The 18,971-nt window shown below is 44.7% G+C and overlaps 1 protein-coding gene across 2 annotated transcripts in view; it reads left to right on the plus strand.

Moving 5' to 3' along the window:
• Positions 1–18,971, plus strand: part of STRIP1 (striatin interacting protein 1) — a 652,163-nt gene that overhangs the window by 422,339 nt on the left and 210,853 nt on the right. For both annotated transcript variants that reach the window (XM_082245809.1, XM_082245810.1), the window contains exons 10-12: positions 5,819–6,033; positions 6,147–6,212; positions 6,302–6,365. In XM_082245809.1, the coding sequence (XP_082101935.1) occupies positions 5,819–6,033; positions 6,147–6,212; positions 6,302–6,365 (345 nt within the window). The remainder of the gene's footprint in view (positions 1–5,818; positions 6,034–6,146; positions 6,213–6,301; positions 6,366–18,971) is intronic.

Genomic DNA, 18,971 nt, shown 5'->3' on the forward strand with positions numbered 1-18,971 from the left:
TGTTTTACAAATCGATAATTTACTTATAGCCCTAGAAGTACCTTTGAATAAATTAAAATATAAGCAAATACAAATGTTAACATTAGCTCGTACAATATGGAGAGAGGCAAAACGTATAGAGGGAAACACACAAATAAACATGGATCTCCCACTATGGCGAAACCCAATGTTTAATCAACTGAAACAATTGGTAGAGTATCAGTTCTGGGAACAAAAAGGGATATCAGTCCTTGCAGACTTATATGACATAACACATAAGTACTCTTTTTCAGATATACAAATGAAATATGATGATATACCACATACCTCATTATATAGATACCTACAGTTGCGACATGCGTTACAAGCGCAATTTGGAGTTTTGGGACCTGGGATCTCTAGATATCCAATGATTGGTATCCTTAGGTCCCAGGGCCCTAAAGGATTAATCTCTAAAATATATGCACATTTAACCAGGGTTAATTCAGGAATGAATCCCTTGGCAATAAGAACAAAATGGCAGGAAATAATTCCCAATTTAACTGATTGGAAAGAAGCCTGTTCATCCCATTTATATGTATCGCCAGCAGCAAACAATAGGTTAATACAATTATATATGCTACATCAATCATATCTCTCTCCAAGTAGACTTTATGCAATGCAAAGCATTGCATCTCCTAAATGTTTGAGATGCAGTGCTAAGCGGGCAGACTTTATACATATTATGTGGTTTTGTCCAGTGATATCAAGATTCTGGCAGGAAATAATTCAAATATTATCCTCTATCCTGAATATGCCTGTACCTTTGACCCCAGAAACCTGTTTGCTGGGTATATTAGATGAAATAACATGGTCTAGATATCACAAGATAATGCAAGGAAAACAATCACAGTTAAGTGGATTCACGTGAAGCCCCCTGTTGTTAAGAACTGGATAAGAGCAGTAAATCAGATTTTACCATTTGAAAAAGTATTGTATATGCATAGAGGATGCTCAACGAAAATATAATTGGAGTCAATCAACATTAACCAATGGTTGAATATAAGGAGATAACTAAGAGGATATAGTGGGATGCACATAGTATGATGAGGAAATAAATCTTTGAATGCAATGGAGCAAGGGGTTGGGGCACACCGGGACAACGGCGATCAATTAAGCTAAATGGATATACCTTGGCATAAAGAGATTATGAATACTAAGTAAACAGATAATAATTTGGATATTGTATAATTTTTTTATTTCATATTGTTTTGTCCCTTTGTTGAAAGAACGTTTGGAATGTTCGTTTTTATGCACATATTGAAATAAAAAGAATTAAAAAAAAAGGAGGGCAAGGTACATCCGATTCTCGTTTTGACGGCTCCGAACCGCTTCGTGCGGGTTCAAAAGTTCCGTATGGAATCCCTCCGTTCAGTGGTAGCCTCCCTGAGCCCGGGAGATTTCCTGGCTTCAATCGACCTCAAGGATGCATATTTGCACATCCCCATATTCGAGGGTCATCAGAGGTACCGCTGATTCGCAATCGCGGAGGAACACTATCAGTTTGTGGCGTTACCTTTTCTGTCTCGTTTCGGCTCCAAGGCTGTTTACCAAGGTGTTGGCTCCTGTTCTGGCCCTGTTGCGGGCGCAGGGAATTGCGATCTTGGGATACTTGGACGATCTCCTGTTAAGATCGAGTTCCAGCCAGAGTCTGTTGCGCGATCTGTCAACCACGGTTCAGACGCTCCAGGAGTTTGGGTGGACCGTCAACTTTCAGAAGTCGACTTTGTCCCCTTCTGTTCGCCTCCCTTACTTGGGGATGGTCCTGGATTTCGCCCAAGCAAAAGTCTTTCTGCTGGAGGACAAACTCCGGACTCTACAGAACGAGATCAGGTCCCTCAGGGACAACGTATCCTCATCGCTCAGGACCTGCATGCGGTCCCTGGGGTTGATGGTGTCAGCCTTCGAGGCAATACCATTTGCACAGTTCCACACACGATCTCTTCAAGCGGAGATCCTAGCCAGATAGGACAGGCATCCTTATTCATTGGAAAGGAGGATATCTTTGAGTCACCAAGTCAGAGAGGATCTTCTGTGGTGAGTCTCCGGCTCTGACGGACGGGAAATCCTTCCTGCCGTTGTTGTGGACAGTGATCACCACTGACGCCAGCCTGTCGGGCTGGGGTGGCATTCTGGGCACTCTGTCTGCCCAGGGCACTTGGTCGGAGGAGGAATCCTCCCTGCCAATAAACATCTTGGAACTGCGATCGATCAGACTATGCTTGCTCCGTTGGTCGGATCATCTTCGGGGTCGCACTGTGCGGGTGCAGACAGACAACGCAACTGCGGTGGCTTACATCAATCACCAAGGGTGCACCAGGAGTGCCCGGGCGGCCCAGGAAGTGACCAAAATTCTGTCTTGGGCCGAGATGCAGGTCCTGGCGATTTCGGCAGTTCACATTCCAGGGGTGGAGAACTGGCAGGCTCATTATCTGAGCTGCCAGACCCTGGACAAGGGGGAATGGTCCTTGCACCCTGAGGTGTTTCAGATGCTGTGTGCACGTTGGGGATCCCCGGATGTGGATCTGTTAGCATCTTGGCTAAACAACAAGGTGGGAAGGTTTGTGGCAAGAAGGCGCGATCCTCTGGCAGACGCCTCGGATGCACTGGTGGTGCCTTGGAATCTGTATCGACTGATTTATGCCTTTCCCCCCGATTCAGTTGTTGTCCAGGTTCCTTCGCAGGTTGGTCTCGGAACCGAAGTTGGTGATTCTGGTGGCCCCGCCGGTCTTGGTACGCGGACATCATACAACTGGTCGTCGAGCCTCCCTGGCGGCTCCCGTTACAAGACGATCTACTGTCTCAAGGGCCGATCTTCCATCCTGCTTTACAGTCGCTGGTTTTAACGGCGTGGCTGTTGAAAGCCAGGTCCTGAGAGATCGGGGTCTCTCGTCGGCGGTCATTCCTACCCTGCTCAAGGCTAGGAAGGCCTCGTCCGGTAAGATCTATTACCGTACTTGGAAGGCTTATTTTGCCTGGTGTGAATCAAGGGGCTTCCATCCTCGCTCCTTTTCGGTGGCGAGGGTGTTAGCCTTCCTGCACTCTGGTGTGGACCAGCGTCTTGTGCTGACCACGATTAAGGGTCAGTTGTCTGCACTGGCAATCCTTTTCCAGCGCCCCTTGGCGTCAAACTCTTTGATACGCACCTTTATTCAAGAGGTGCGTCATTTGGCTCCTCCTAGGAGAGCGCCTTTACCTCCTTGGGACTTGAATTTGGTCCTGTCCGTTTTGCAACATCCTCCTTTTGAGAACATCAGGGAAATTCCTCTGCCTGTGCTGTCACGGAAGGTTGCCTTTCTGGTGGCGATTCACCTTAACGAGTATATTGTCTTGCCTTCGCTGTGTGTGAATCCTAAACATCCTAAGGAGTTTGCCTTGCATTCCTTAGATGTAGTCCGGGCGATCAGGGTGTACCTGTTGTCTACTGAATCCTTGAGAAAGCCGGGATTCTCTTTTTGTCCTTTCAGAGGGCCCTCGGAAGGGTATGGCTGCGTCTGCGGCAACCATTTCAAAATGGATCAGACAGACGATTGTACCGGCCTATTCAATTAGGGAACGGGTACCGCCCTTCCCTGTCAAGGCACATTCTACCAGAGCGGTGAGTGCGTAAGGAATTTTACGGTAAGATTTTACAAAAATTCTATTTTTTTTTTTAAGTATCATTTTATTTACAAAAATTTGTGTAGAAAAAACATAATATACAATACATACATAGAAATCAAATGGGTGGCTAGCCCTAAAATGACATCATGTGATAACCAGGTACAATGTAGCAGTAAACATGAGTAAACCATATGGTTATTACACCCAACTGGTGTCTCATAGGAACGTAGGCAGTGGGACATGCAGATGGGCCAGTTAATGCTGCAAATTAAAAAAAAAAAATAGCATATACAACCTCTGCACAAGCCGTACTTTAAGGTTATTAAAAATTGCTGTTCCTTTTCAATCAATAGTGTTGTAATTTACTGTACGATTCAGTGCAATATGACAGCCTGGAGGCACTTTTTTTACACCATTCATTAAAATGTATGGGGTTTTGCTTGCGTCGTATATTAAAACACCATTTTTTTATGCCTATGCAGTTTTTTTAAGCAGCTATATAGCCACAGTAGAGCATATAATTCAACTTAAAGTAGAACTATAGGCAAAACTTTTTTAATCAGAGTATAGCACCAAGTCAATTAAACTCGTGGGATATTGATCTGGTCAGTTAATGAGCAGAGGGAGTTGTTAATCAGTTTCAGCTGCTTTGGTGTTAATGAAATTTAACAACAGGTGCACTAGATGGGCAAAAATTAGACATCCTCCAAAACGGGAATGGTTTTACAGTTGGAGGCCACCAACATTTTTTTTCCCTACTTTTCTCTTCTGACTGTTTTGCATTTGGCTAGGGTCAATGTTACTATTGGTAGCATGAGGCGATACCTGGACCCTGTAGAGGTTGTACAGGCAGTACAACTCCTCCAGGATGGCACATCAATGCGTGCCATTGCCAGAAGGTTTGCTGTGTCTCCCAGCACAATCTCATGAGAATGGAGCAGATTCCAGAGACAGACAGTTACTCTAGGAGAGCTGGACAGGGCCGTAGAAGGTCCATTAGTATGACCAGTATATGCTCCTTTGTGCAAGGAGGGACAGGATGAGCACTGCCAGAGCCCTACAAAATTACCTCCAGTAGGCCACTTGTGTGAATGTCCAAACAATCAGGAACAGACTTCATGAGGGTGGTCTGAGGGCCCAATGTCCTTTACTAGGTCCTGTGCTCACTGCCCGGCACCATGGAGCTCGATTGGCATTTGCCATTAAACACCAGAATTGGCATGTCTTCCACTGGCGCCCTGTGCTTTTTCACAGATGAGAGCAGGTTCATCCTGAGCACATGTGACAGACAGGAAAGGGTCTGGAGATGCTGTAGAGAACATTATGCTGCCTGCAACATCGTTCAGCATGACTGGTTTGGTGGTAGGCAAGTGATGGTCTGGGGAGGCATATCCATGGAGGGACTCGCAGACCTCTACAGGCAAGATAATGGCACTTCGACTGCCATCAGGTATCAGGATAAATATTTGGACTCAATGTCAGACCTGATGCTGTTGCAGTGGGTCCTGGGTTCCTCCTGGTACATGACAGTGCGAGAGTATGCAGCTAGTTCCTGGAGGATGAAGAAGTTGATACGATTGAATAGCCTCCATGCTCATCTGACCTAAATCCAATAGAACACCTCTGGGTCATTATGTTTCAGTTCATCCGATGCCACCAGGTTGCTCCTCAGTCTGTTCAGGAGTGCAGAGATGCGATGATCCAGATCTGGGAGGAAATACCCCAGGGCACCATCTGTTGTCTCATTAGGAGCATGACCTGAAGTTGTCAGGCATGCATACAAGCACGTGGGGGCCATACAAACTGCTGAGTACCATTTTGAGTTGGTGCAGTGAAATTTCAGTAAAATGGACTAGCCTGCTGCATCTTTTTTTCACTTTGATTTTCGGGGTGTCCTTTTTGAATTCGGCCCTCTGTAGGTTCATAATTTTGATTTCCATCAAACAATGTGACATCCTTTTGATCTTAACACATTACCCAGTCCATGTCAGTATAGATATCCAACATGATATTTTTCCCCATTGAGATCTAATGTTTTTTGGAAGTGTTCCTTTAATTTTTTTGAGCAGTGTGTGTGTATATGTATATGTATATATATATATATATATATATATATATATATATATATATATATATATATATATATATATATATATATATATATAAAAAATCTATCTATAATTATATTATTTTCCAGGCACTCATCAAGCAAGATAACCTTGATGCTTTTAATGAGCGCGACCCTTACAAATCAGATGATTCTCGTTATGAAGAGGAGGAAAATGATGAAGATAATAGTCTGGAGGCAGAACCTTTTTCTTTGGAACGGGAAGAAATTATGCCACCAGCAGTTACACAGCCTGTTGATCGTCTGGCTTTTCCAAAAGGTTTACCGTGGGCGCCCAAAGTAAGGTGAGAGCAGGGAATTGGTGGTTAATGCCGCATAGTCTGAGATTAGAAATGCTTAATTGTTCATGATATTCTTCTGCATTTGAAATGGATTGTTTTACTATGTTGTGTAACAGGGAGAAAGACATTGAGATTTTCTTGGAATCTAGTCGCAGTAAATTCATTGGATACACTCTTGGAAGGTAAGATAAATATTCCGTTAGTTTTTTTTTTTTTTTTTTTTTTTTATCCATCAATTTTATTATTGTATGTGTTCTTTTGATTATCACAGTGACACTGATACAGTTGTTGGTTTACCAAGGCCCATTCATGAGAGCATTCGCACTTTAAAACTCGTAAGTATGCACTTGGTGAAAGTTAAATTGCAGTGGGTATTTACCAAAGATAATCATTAGAAATATACAAACTATATTGAGGATATAGCAAAACCAAGGCTAAAGCAAGCTGTAAAAATAAATATTTACAACTTTATTAGGCAGTTTGCAGTAAAATATGCACCTTTCTTCACCCAAATTTTGTGTATTTACATCAGATCAAATTTTACTCTTTGGTGTTCCATTAAAGATTTTTTCCCTCACTTTCCGTCATGGTGACAATGGTTTCCCAATAAGGAAAATCTGCAAGTGACAAAATTGAACACAGACCGCAATAAATAGCTGTCGAAGCTTCTGGCCTTACACTACTGCACTGAAGAAAGGTATTTTTGTCATCTGTATTTTTCTTAAAGCCCAACTCCAGGCAAAAATATTTTCCCATACAGTGGGGATGTGCCCGCACTGCACGGCTCAACTGCTCCACTTTGTCTAGGGGTGAGGAGAAAGCCTATACTCGCTCAATCCTTCATTCCATTGCAAAACAGTGCTCCTCCACGGACCAATGGTGGGCTCTTCCTGGTCCATGGAGCCAGCTCTTGGCTTGATGACATCAAGAAGAGTCCACAATTTAAGACCTATGGAGTCTGGGGGTGCTAGACCATTGTTGTGCTGGGAGGATTAGGTAAGTTCTTTCTTCTCTCCCCTAGACAAAAACAAGCAGTTAAACCGTGCAGTGCAGGCACAGCCCTACTGCATGGTATTTTTTTTTGTCCCAAGATGGGCTTTAAATATTTTCTTTTACTTCCTGTCTGGGGAGTTGGTTGTCACTGTGTTAATAAGTGGAAATCTTTGTAGCAGAGCCCCGAAAAGTAGTGAAATTTGAAAAGTGTTGCAATCCTTTCATGCACTATCCAAAACTAAAAATGTTTTAAAAAATTGACACTTTAAAATGTTTAAATTTTCCTATTGCCCCTATATCAATATAAATATGACATGGTCACAATGTCATGCTGTAAAGCTAATCACAGTTCAAGCCACCTATACTTTTTCAGTTAATCAAACCAATCCCCTATTTCATTATCTCTCAACCAGTGTAGTTGGCTAGCAACTTCAGCACCCAGATAGAAAACTCAGTAGCAAGCGATAAAATTTAAGTGGCTGAACCTTGCAATTCAGTATCTGTGTTTTTGCATGTTCGCAATAAAGAAATATAGTATAAACGTGTTGCAATTTTAACTTGTGTGCCAATAGTTCAAGTAATACATTTTTTATCAGGCTATTTCTCCATGTGTGCAAGTCCTATAGTACCAAAAAGTAATATCCAAATCTTAAATTCAAAGCATTATCATTGATCAAGACAGGTCATCGAAGTTTATTTATGCAGATATTCAGCCAACCAAACACTGTTGATGTGCATACACACCAGACTCCCACTACCCTTCTGCTGACATAAACTGTTTGGCTTCATGGTTTACCTGCTTATTAAGTTAATTCCCTGTAGATAGATTGCTGAATAGCTTGAGGAGATCTTGTAGTTATCTTGTATGCGGTTTGTACTATCATCCATGTTGTGTGAGGGAGGGAAAAACAGAAATACTAGTTATTTCTAGGCCCCCCAACCAGAGGGAGGAGGGGGGAGGCGGACCTCCTTTTACAGATAGGATTGGAAGCAAGGATGGGAAATGTCATTAAAATGGGGGACTTTAATTATCCAGATATAGACTTGGCAGAAGGAACCGCGCTTTCAGCCAAGGCTCGGCAGTTCCTAAATGTTTTTCAGGACAATATCATGAGTCAGATGGTGAACGCCCAGACAAGAAACAATGCGGTACTTGACCTACTGATTACCAACAATACAGACCTGCTCACGGATATAGAGATACAGGGCAACTTAGGAAACAGTGACCATAGGTCAATTAGTTTCAGTATTAATTATAGTAATAGGAAACACAAGGGTAATATAAGGACACTGAATTTCAAAAGAGCCAATTTCCCAAACCTGCGCGCTCTGCTAGAAAATATCAAATGAGATGGAACCCTGGGAACAAAGAACACGGAGGAAAATTGGGAGTGCTTCAAAAGCATACTAAACAAAGGTATTGGCCAGTGCATTCCAAAGGGAAATACATTTAAAAGAGCAAAACGAAACCCTGGGTGGCTAAACTCCAACATAAAAATGCATATTAATACTAAAGAAAAGGCCTTCAAAAATACAAGACTGAGGGGTCATTGGCAGTATTCAAGCATTACAAAGAGTGTAATAAGAAATGTAAAGATGAAATCAGGGCGGCTAAAATAGAACACGAGAGACATATAGCGGAAGAGAGTAAAAAGAACCCCAAGAAATTCTTTAAGTATATAAACAGTAAGAAAGCGAGGCTAGAACACATTGGCCCCATAAAAGACGACAAAGGAAATATGGCCACAGAGAAAAGCGGAAGTGTTAAATAATTTCTTCTCTTCAGTCTTCACAAAAGAATCGGGAGTCTATACTAACCCAGCTCGTAAGGCTAAACTAAATAATACACCTCAGGAAGTACCGCCATGGCTAACAGAAGATAGACTTAGACCTAAACTAGAGAAACTTAACATAAATCACCAGAACCGGATGGCTTGCACCCGAGGGTTTTTAAAGAGCTCAGCCAAGTGATAGCCAGACCATTATTCTTGATCTTTAAGTATAGTCTACAGACAGGTATGGTGCCAGCTGATTGGAAAAAAGCCAACATGGTACCAATATATGAGAATGGACTACAAGTACCATCAGCCATTGCGTCTGACAGCTTGTAGCTCTCAAGGAGAGAAGGGTGCTGGGGAGTCATCTTAGTTTGATACAGGCAGCCACGGACTGAATGGAAGAAATAATCAAAGGTGTGGGAGTCTGCAGGATCCAGGCATTTCACTTGTGATCTGCTGATCCTGGGTGCAGTGCTTTACGGTATGCAATGTAAATAAGATGCACTTTTTCCTGCAGAAGGTTAACTTGGCCTTTTTCATAGTTTACACCTAGGTCCTGGATGGATAGCTGTATCGGGCATTCCCCCAGGCTCATGGTCTTCAAACTCAATACTCGGGGGGGGGGGGGGGGGGAGACACTGAACAGAGCTCCCATAATGTAGCATTAGATGCCAATTTAGGGAGTAGGTGCTCACAAACATTAGAAATCCTAGCATATCATGAAAGCTCCTCCATTGGGCATAATGTCACCACTACACTCCACCCTGTGCATGTTTCGTTACAAATGACCTTTACCAGAGGCATCGGGGTAGCTGTAAAATCTGCCCTATTTCCATAGGATCACGTGTTTCTGCCCTTAATTGAAAGACAGGGAGCAATATCTGCAAAATGCTAATGCAAACTTCCTTAAAACCAAATTCTTTACAAAAGGGAAGTCTGATGTCATGGTTAATGAAGGTGATGACTATTTTGGGTATATAGCATATGAGGAGCTGGTCATTGGGTTTGGTGATGTGGCTTATTGAACTTGGTCTGCGCAAATACTGAGGATGTGGTCAGTCTGTGGACTCCAGTATTGGCAGTCAAGTGTCCTATGTATACAGAAAATGTAGGCTAACATTCCACACTCCTGGAGCTTGATTTAAAGTGGTTCTAAAGGCAGAAGGTTTTTTCTTTATGCATTCCCCCTAGCTCCCCCAATACTTATTTGAGCCTCATCTCATCTTGAGTTATCATAGGTTGAACTGGATGGACTGATGTCTTTTTTCAACCTCACTAACTATGTAACATTTAAAAAGGGCCGAGATATATCCCTGGTAAATATAGACCGGTCAGCCTAACATCAGTAGTCTGCAAGATTTTGGAGGGGATGTTAAGGGACCACATACAAGACTTTAGTATTGAAAATGGTATTATTAGTAGTAATCAGCATGGATTCATGAAAAATTGTTCTTTCCAAACCAAATTATTAACCTTCTACGATGAAGTGAGCTGCCACCTAGATAAAGGTAAGGATGTGGTGTATCTGGACTTTGCAAAGGCCTTTGACACCGTTTCCCACAAACGCTTACTGTACAAACTAGGGAAGGTAGGTATGGACCATAGGGTGAGTACCTGGATAGAGAACTGGCTCCAGGGGAGAGTCCAGAGGGTGGTGATTAATGGGGAGTACTCGGATTGTGTGGGTGTGGAAAGTGGGGTCCCCCAAGGTTCTGTCCTGGGGCCATTTCTGTTTTTATTTATTCATAAATGATCTAGAGGAGGGGATATCGAGTACAATCTCAGTATTTACGGATGATACTAAACTAAGCATGCCAATATCTTCTATGTAGGATGTGGAAACCTTACAAGCGGATCTGAACAAAATAATGGGGTGGGCAACTACATGGCAGATGAGGTTTAATGTTGAAAAATGTAAAGTAATGCACTTGGGCATCAGAAACACGAAAGCAAGCTACTCACTGGGGGGGGGGGGGCCTCTGGGTGAGTCTAGGATGGAAAAGGACCTGTGGGTACTGGTAGACAACAGACTTGGCGGTGGCATGCAATGCCAAGCCGCTGCAAGCAAAGCCAACAGAATACTGGCATGTATAAAAAAGGGGATTCACTCCAGAAATAAAGAGATTATTCTCCCACACAAGACTCTCTGGTCCGGCCACATCTGGAGTATGCTGTCCAGTTCTGGGCACCGGTCCTCAGGAAGGATGTGATGGAACTAGAGAGAGTCCAGAGAAGGGCAACAAAAATAATTAGGGGAATGGAGGGCATCGGCTATGAGGAAAGACTACAAGCACTTAACGTATTCTCTCTAGGGAAGAGACGATTGAGGGGGGATATGATATTAATGTACAAATACTGTACTGGCGACCCTAGCATAAGGAACAAACTTTTCAGAGAAAGGGAATACAATAAGACACGTGGCCGCTCACTAAAACTAGAGGAAAAACAGTTTAAACTTAAAATACGTAAGGGGTTCTTCACTGTCAGAGCAGTAAGGATGTGGAATTCTCTTCCACAAGCAGTTGTATCAGCAGGGAGCATCGATAGTTTCAAAAAACTATTAGATGGGCACCTTAAAGACCACAACATACAGGGGTATACAATGTACGGTTAACAGCAAACACACACACATCATAGGTTGAACTGGATGGACTGATGTCTTTTCTCTGTCGCTCATTGACAGACGTAGTCCTCGGTGATTCAACACCCTCGGGTTATGCTGCCCTCTACAGGAGTAGGACTAGACAGGAAAGAAAACGTTCTGGCCACACCCTAGGGGCAGTCCCAGAGGGTATATCCTCTCACTTCCTGCTCTAGCAAATCAGTTTTTTTCTGTCTAGTTAGGAGTAAGGACCTAGATACCTTGCTGGGATCTTCGGTCCTGGCAGGATTTTTTTCTTAGAAAAGATTTTTTAGACCGCTTTTTTTCTCCAGTGTTCCTGTGAGATCTTCAAGCAAGAAAGCTGAACTGGGCGACGGGCTGGATGTTGAGATCCAGTGGTCACCCCAGTTCAGCCTACGAGCGCGTGCAGGCCATAGCTCCGCGCTGGGTCGGCCGCGACATAGTCCCACTGGACGGGAACTGACCCTGCGAGTTAAACGTCTCGCTGAAACGCCAAAGACCATGAGTCACGGCGTCCGTATTGGTCGACAGCCCTCCTACCTCGGTGGAGAGGGGTACTGTCAGGAGTTGGCGCCCGCCTGGTTCCGGTATGGTGAGTAGTATGTTCCCCCTTTCCCCCTGACGGGTCTTGTCGTGAACGCGGGCCCCTCTCTGTAATGGTAAGGATGGGTTCCCCTCTATCCTATAACATGTCACAGATCCCCCTAATTGAGTGTGATTTTTGTGTACAAGAAGCCAGAAGGCTTGGTTTGGGAGCTGACAATCTAATTGTAAAAATGTGAAAATGATTGTAGTCAGTGGCAGTACTAGAACTTTACTGTGATAGTATAAGGTATCCTACCTGTCAGAAGCCACAGGGCGATATCTATACATGTATACTGCATTCCAGATCATTCCTCCAGCTAAGCAGATGCCTCCCGACGGCCACGGACCGCATACGGCCCGCCAGGGTCCGGTACCGCTGACCACCATGAGGGTGAAGGGTTGTGAGGCCGAGATCCTTCTGCAGACATGGCTATTCTGTGCAGGCCGCCGCCATTGTCTGGTAGATCGCACAAGGCCGCCATTTTGGTGTAGCCTCGTGTCTCCAGCATGGGGGCGGCCATGTTTGAGGTGACTCAAACACCTCGTGGAGCCAGGGGGAGGCGCCGGCAGGCGTGTTAAGGGTCGGAGCCACCTCCTTTACCCAGGAAATAGGGCCAAAGACTTCCTGTCTGTAACAGGACAGCACTGAGCAAGCTGATGAAAACTTCTGTGCATCAGGGATGAGCCTTGGGGTCTCTCTCTCTCTCTCTGTGGGGTCCAAAAAGGCAGGTAACACTGAGGGGCGCTGTTGCGACTGGGGGACACAAAAAAAAAAAGTTTTTTACTTTGTCATTTTTTGTCGCTGGCAAGTGTCTTGTATTATCATTAACCCTGCCACATAGGTATCCCCCACCTGATCCCCTCAAGGTGGCCGCAAGACCCTCCAGTACCCCACTTGTTTTTAATGCATTATCGTCAGTTTTGGAGTCTTTGGTATCCCGGGGGGAGGTGGCCTGTCAGGGACGGGGGTCAAGAAGCGACCCCCGCCTACCCCTATTGTTTATCAGATACTTCAGATACGGATTCGGAGCTGGTCAATACAGTTGCAGGTCCCTCCTAGGGGGCTGTTGTCTCAGGTAAGATCTCCTCAGCAGTAAGGGGCACGTTTCTGCCTCCGCCATAGCACAAGAGTGGTGGATGCACTAGTTGTGTCCGTCCGGGAAACCTTTAGTCTAGAGGTTACACCGGCAGAGGTAGCTGAGACTGAGATTCCTTTTTGGTACTTGTTAGCCTACCAAAAGGGCGAAGGATTTTCCTTTACCCAAATGGGGTCGTTTTGAAACGAACCCCTGTTATTTCCAAACGCATGACTAGGTGCTATCCGTTTGAGGAATTCCTCTTTAGAGGATAGACGGTACCACCTGCTGTCTTGCCACAGACTGTTAGGATAAAAGGACCTCGTAACTAACGAGGACCTTCCTTTTCTGCTCATAAAGAGTTGTTCGTTCCGCGAGGGCGGGCGATAAGGCGAAACCCTCCAAAGCCCCTTTAGAGGGGTTTCAAAGGGCGCTGGTCGGCTAAACAAAAAGTCTGGCTCAGCCAAGCCTGAAGAATACAGCCTGATGCGCCCCTACCCATCTCTGGGGTGGGGGGGGATGTCTTCACCGGTTTCTGGAGGACACAGGATCGAGTTTCGATCATTTCCACCGGTGCGATTCTTCCCTTCTAACATTGAACGGTTTCAGGGGTTCTATTCGAACCTATTCACAATGCCCAGGAAAGAGGGCAAGGTGCGTCCAAATCTGGACTTGGGAAGAAATAGAGTCCATCCGTACAGTGGTGGCCTCCCTGCATCAAGGGGATTTCCTGGCGTCCATAGACATTTAGGAGGCCTATCTTTATATCCCCATCATCGCAGGACATCAGCGTTTTTTCGCTTTCCCAAAGTCATCCCTGGTTCCCACCAGGAGACTGAACTATCTGGGCCTAAGGTTGGATACATCCTGGGCAAGAGAGTTTCTCCTTGCGGAGAAACTCCAGAAGGTTCAGTCAACGATTCGGATGTTGCTGTCCGTCAATTGGCTGGGACTGATGGTGGACTTCTTAGAGGCAGTACCGTATACCCAGTCTCATACCCAAATTCTCCTGAAGGAGATTCTTTTTTAATAGGAATCAGAATTCCGATTCCCTGGACAATCGGATCCGGCTGAGCGAGCGGACCAGGAAGTCTCCGATGCTCAACCAGGGGAAGTAATTTCTTCCGATAGTATCCAGATTACCAATAAGGGTATCGGAACTGAGAGCGATCAGATTTTGTCTGATTTACTGGATTGAGCAGCTCTAGAGCAGCCCGATTCGGATCCAATCGCATATGGCCTCTTCATCCAGAGGTTTTTCACTAGCTGTCCCTTCATTGGGACATCCCGGATGTGGATCTGTTGGCACCTTGGCTCAACAGGAAGGTGCGGAGGTTTGTAGCTCGCACCGCGATCCTCTAGCGGACGCAACAGAAACGCTGATCGCCCCGTGGGGGCAGTATCAGCTACGGCATGCCTTCCATCCTCTCAAGTTGCTGCGGGAACTTCTTCGCAGGATAGAGGTGGAGGGAATTCCAGTTATTCTGGAAATTCCGGACTGACCTCGTTGAGCCTGGTACGCCGACTTGGTGAGGCTAGTCGCGGACGCTCCTTGGAGACTTTCTCTCAGGGGGATTGTGGTCTCAGGGACCGATCTTCCATCTTGCTTTACAGTCGCTGGCTTAATGGCCTGGCCATTGAGACTCAGGTACTGAAGGACAAGGGAGTGTCAGCTTCAGTTATTCCTACCTCCAGTTAAAGCAAGGAAAGTGACTTCCAGCACATGGAAGTCTTATATTGTGTGGTGTGAATCTATTGGATTTCCCCCACATACCTATTCGGTGACCCGAATTTTGGTCTGTCTGCAACAAGGGGTTGAGCAGAAACTATCCTTGAGCACGATCAAGGGTCAGGTTTTCGGCGTTAGCAATCTTCTTTCAAGAAACCTTTGGCTAATCATTCCTTGGTGCGGAATTTCATCCAGGGGGTGCGACATCTGGCTCCGCCAGTGCGCGCACCCTTACCGCCTGGGATCTTAATTTAGTGTGGTCGGTTCTTCAGAAACTTCTCTTTGAAGATATTAGGGAGATTCCCTTGCTTACATTATCCCAGAAGGTGGCCTTCTTGGTGGCCATTACTTCTGTACGCAGGGTGTCAGAACTGGCCGCATTATCCTGTCGTTCCCCAGATCTGGTGGTTCATAGGGATAAGGTGGTTCTTCTTCCGAATCCATCCTTCCTTCCTAAAGTGGTTTTCGTAAGACGGACTCACTTTTTGTGATCACGGATAGCCCTTGAAGGGGATTGCCTGTGTCTGCCGCGACCATATCTAGATGGATCAGTCAGACGGTGGTACAGGATTATTCTATTAAGGGTCGGAATCCTCCGTTCCCTGTTAGGGCGCACTTCACTCGAGCGCTCAGTACTTCCTGGGCCTATCGCCATCAGGCGTCAGTGGTCCAGGTATGCAAGGCGGCCACCTGGTCGTCGGTACATACCTTTACAAAATTTTATAAGATTGATGTGATGGCATCGGCGGATGCCTCATTTGGCCGCAAGGTTTTGCAGGCCGCAATTTGAGGAGACCGGTGGTCTACCTCGGGGGTTTTTTTCTGTTGAAAAATTTCTGTTGAGTCTCATCACTGAGGATGAGCATTGTAAACTTCTAGTTGGCACCGGTTGGGCCTTCTAGATTGGATTTGATTTCCATTTTCCCACCCCTCATTTGTGGTACTGCTTTGGGACGTCCCGAGGGTGTTGAATCACCGAAGACTACGTCTGTCAATGAGCGACAGAGAAAAACGGATTTTTGTAAAATCTTACCGTAAAATCCTTTTCTCTAAGCTCATTGACAGACGTAGTACCCGCCCCTCTGTTTTTGAGTTGGGTTGGGTTAAATTCTCTAAACACTGCTTTGTGACATAACTGATTTGCTAGAGCAGGAAGTGAGAGGATATACCCTCTGGGACTGCCCCTAGGGTGTGGCCAGAACGTTTTCTTTCCTGTCTAGTCCTACTCCTGTAGAGGGCAGCATAACCCGAGGGTGTTGAATCACCGAGGACTACGTCTGTCAATGAGCTAAGAGAAAAGGATTTTACGGTAAGATTTTACAAAAATCCGTTTTTTTCAACCTCACAAACTATGTAACTATGGGCCGGATTTAAAGAAACTGCAGCTTCAGACATCCATGACGTGTTTCAGTTTTGACGCTTTCAAATCAATTAACTGGCGCTGCGGCGAATTGGCTAGTGAAACAGCAATAATGAATTCCGCCGTCAGCGGTATTCACTTACGATCGCGGCTTCGCAAATTCGCAAACTTATGTCTTCGTGCTTATAGCAGTTTCACATAGCGATGTGGGCTAGTGGATTAGTGGATTAGTGCACAAATCACGTCTGTAATTCATCTCCCTCTGCTGTAGGTTCGAGGCTTACCATCTCCACCTAACTTTTTTATTTTCTTTTTTTGTTTATATTTCAAAAATGTAACGGATTACATCATATATATTGCTAAATAATGTTACACTCAGAAGCGCTTGCAAACTTACAGCATTTTAAGTGGTTTTATGATCTTGTCTGTGTGTCGAATTGATCTTATGATTGAAAGTAGCAAAGGCAAGTGACCAAACCCCTACACTACTTCAATTTTACCATGGTCTTCTTCCCAGATTCCATACAATGTTTAGTACTTTAGCTATATGTGCTTTTTAGCCTTAACACACTCTTTTTTCCACCAAACAGCTTTATTCTGCACAATAGCTAAGTGCTTTGCAACTTCACTGCAGTTAACAACGTCATGGGTTCAAATCCCAACAATCACTACACTTGGGATCTCTTTTCACTCTCATTTTTTTTAGAGTTTTTTTAAACTATCTTGAATTTGGGGGGGGGGGGGGTGTCCTACCCAAATTTCAAGCACATTAATGGAACCAACACAATTTTGATTTTATGAGTGTGGTCCTAGTTTTCTCGAGATGCAATTCTTTACATATTTACCATGGTTCTTACAATTTCTTGACCAATAAACATAGGTGTCTGATATTGGACTCTCTCCATATTTCAACAACACAGACCCTCATAGTCCAACACTACATTTGCCTCACACCTCAACACAACACTGTCACATCCCTACTCTACATTACAACCCCTCACATCAGCAGTACAAGCAGCATGCAAAGTGCAAAGCTCCGGCCTTGGCAGCTTAATGGGCCATACACTAAGAATTTTTCAAGACTTTTTCCTGTAGACTTAACCAAACCATATAATATGAGGTCAAACCTCAACACTTTCAATTTGTATGCAATCAGGCAGGCCCTTGCACTACATCGAAAATGTCAATCTGAAGGATAAAGTCTTCTCTAAATCTTACAGTGTGTATGGCCCTTTTGTCTGTAGGCACCCACACAAAACAAAAAACACATGTTCAATTCTAAAGTCTTTATTTATTCTAGAATGACAGTATAAGGAGGGATGCAGCAAGATAATATTGTCAGTCTCCAGTCCGTGTGCCTTTACAGCGCCAGCCCACGATCTTTGCTCCATGGCTACGGGATTCTGATGTCTTCCCCAACTTCATGCAGAGTTCAGAATCCATTCTGCACCTCTACCAGCTCATAGGGGACAGGCATGGCCAGGTTGCTGGTCAGCTTCCAAGCCACTTTGGAAGTTCCAGGGTGTTCATGTTGGTCATCGATGCTGCTTTTGGCCATGTGCCTTACCAAATATCCACTGACCACAAAAGAAGATGAGTGGAGTCCATCAAGGTGGGTTTCTACCAGCTACAACCGCAAGCAGTACCACTCCTGGAAAAATAAAACAAAGGATAAGACATTTCATTATGAAAATCACATCTTAATGCCTGTTTGCTTCATTCTGAACTTCATTTAATTTCGACATCACGAGTGAAATAACACATTTTCTGCCAACTTACACAAACCAGAAATCATTAATGTAAACATTTGAATACACACCTGTGACGCCAGACAGCCCATCACCACAGGCTTCTCATGGTACATGCCATGATTCCAAGATGTTCACGTTCTGGAAAATTAGAACACCATAAGATACCAAGCAGCCGTTCATGTTATCAATAACTACACAGGTGGCATAGACACAACTAAACACCTGCCAGCTCTTCTCAGCCCTTTCCACTATTCACAATACCAACATGTTTATGGTTAGAGGTGCATGTTTTTGCTCAAGTAACACAATTTTACCAATGTTGACTACACTTTATCTACAATGGCAAGTGTCATTGGCAGATGATAATTACCCTCTGTCTCCCTGTGAGTGGCACCTCTGCTAACTAGCAAATTAATACACATACCCTATCTTGACCGGTTACAGTACTTACATGTAAAGTGGCTAGCAACCAGGGTATTCCGGGTGGCAAAACCTGCAGCGGTGCTCCGCCGGCTGACGGACCTCTGGCTCCCTCTCCTCCGTCAGCTCCCAAGATTCATCCCGGGCAACGCACATGTTGTGCAACACGCAGCACGCCAGGATGATCTTGGAAGCCTTTGTAGGAGAGTACAGGAGTTCACCCCCAGGCCGGGCCAAGCAGAGAAACTGGGATTTGAGAAGACCTATGGTCAACTCGATGATACTCCAGCTTCTCCGCAAGGCCCTGTTGTAATTCATTTCTGCTGGGCCCTGGGGGTACCTGATTGGAGCCATCAGCCACGTCAGCTGCGGGTAACCAGCATCCCCTGAAAAAAATGAAAAATATACATTAGTTCTTCATATCATGTGACTTTAGATGACTCCTCAAAATGGGAGACAATTATGCATTTTACTAAACAACCTGCTCGTCTGTTTGCAAAAACTCATATGAAACATCTCAACTCTGTCTAACTGCCTAAATCACTAATACAAATGGGAAAAAGGACACACAAAGTGGTGGGTTTCTCTTGCAAGTTCCAACTTGGCCCCTATTTTGTTCCTATTAC

The sequence above is a fragment of the Pelophylax lessonae genome (genome assembly GCF_965119305.1).
Source record: "Pelophylax lessonae genome assembly, chromosome: 2".
NCBI lineage: Eukaryota > Metazoa > Chordata > Amphibia > Anura > Ranidae > Pelophylax > Pelophylax lessonae.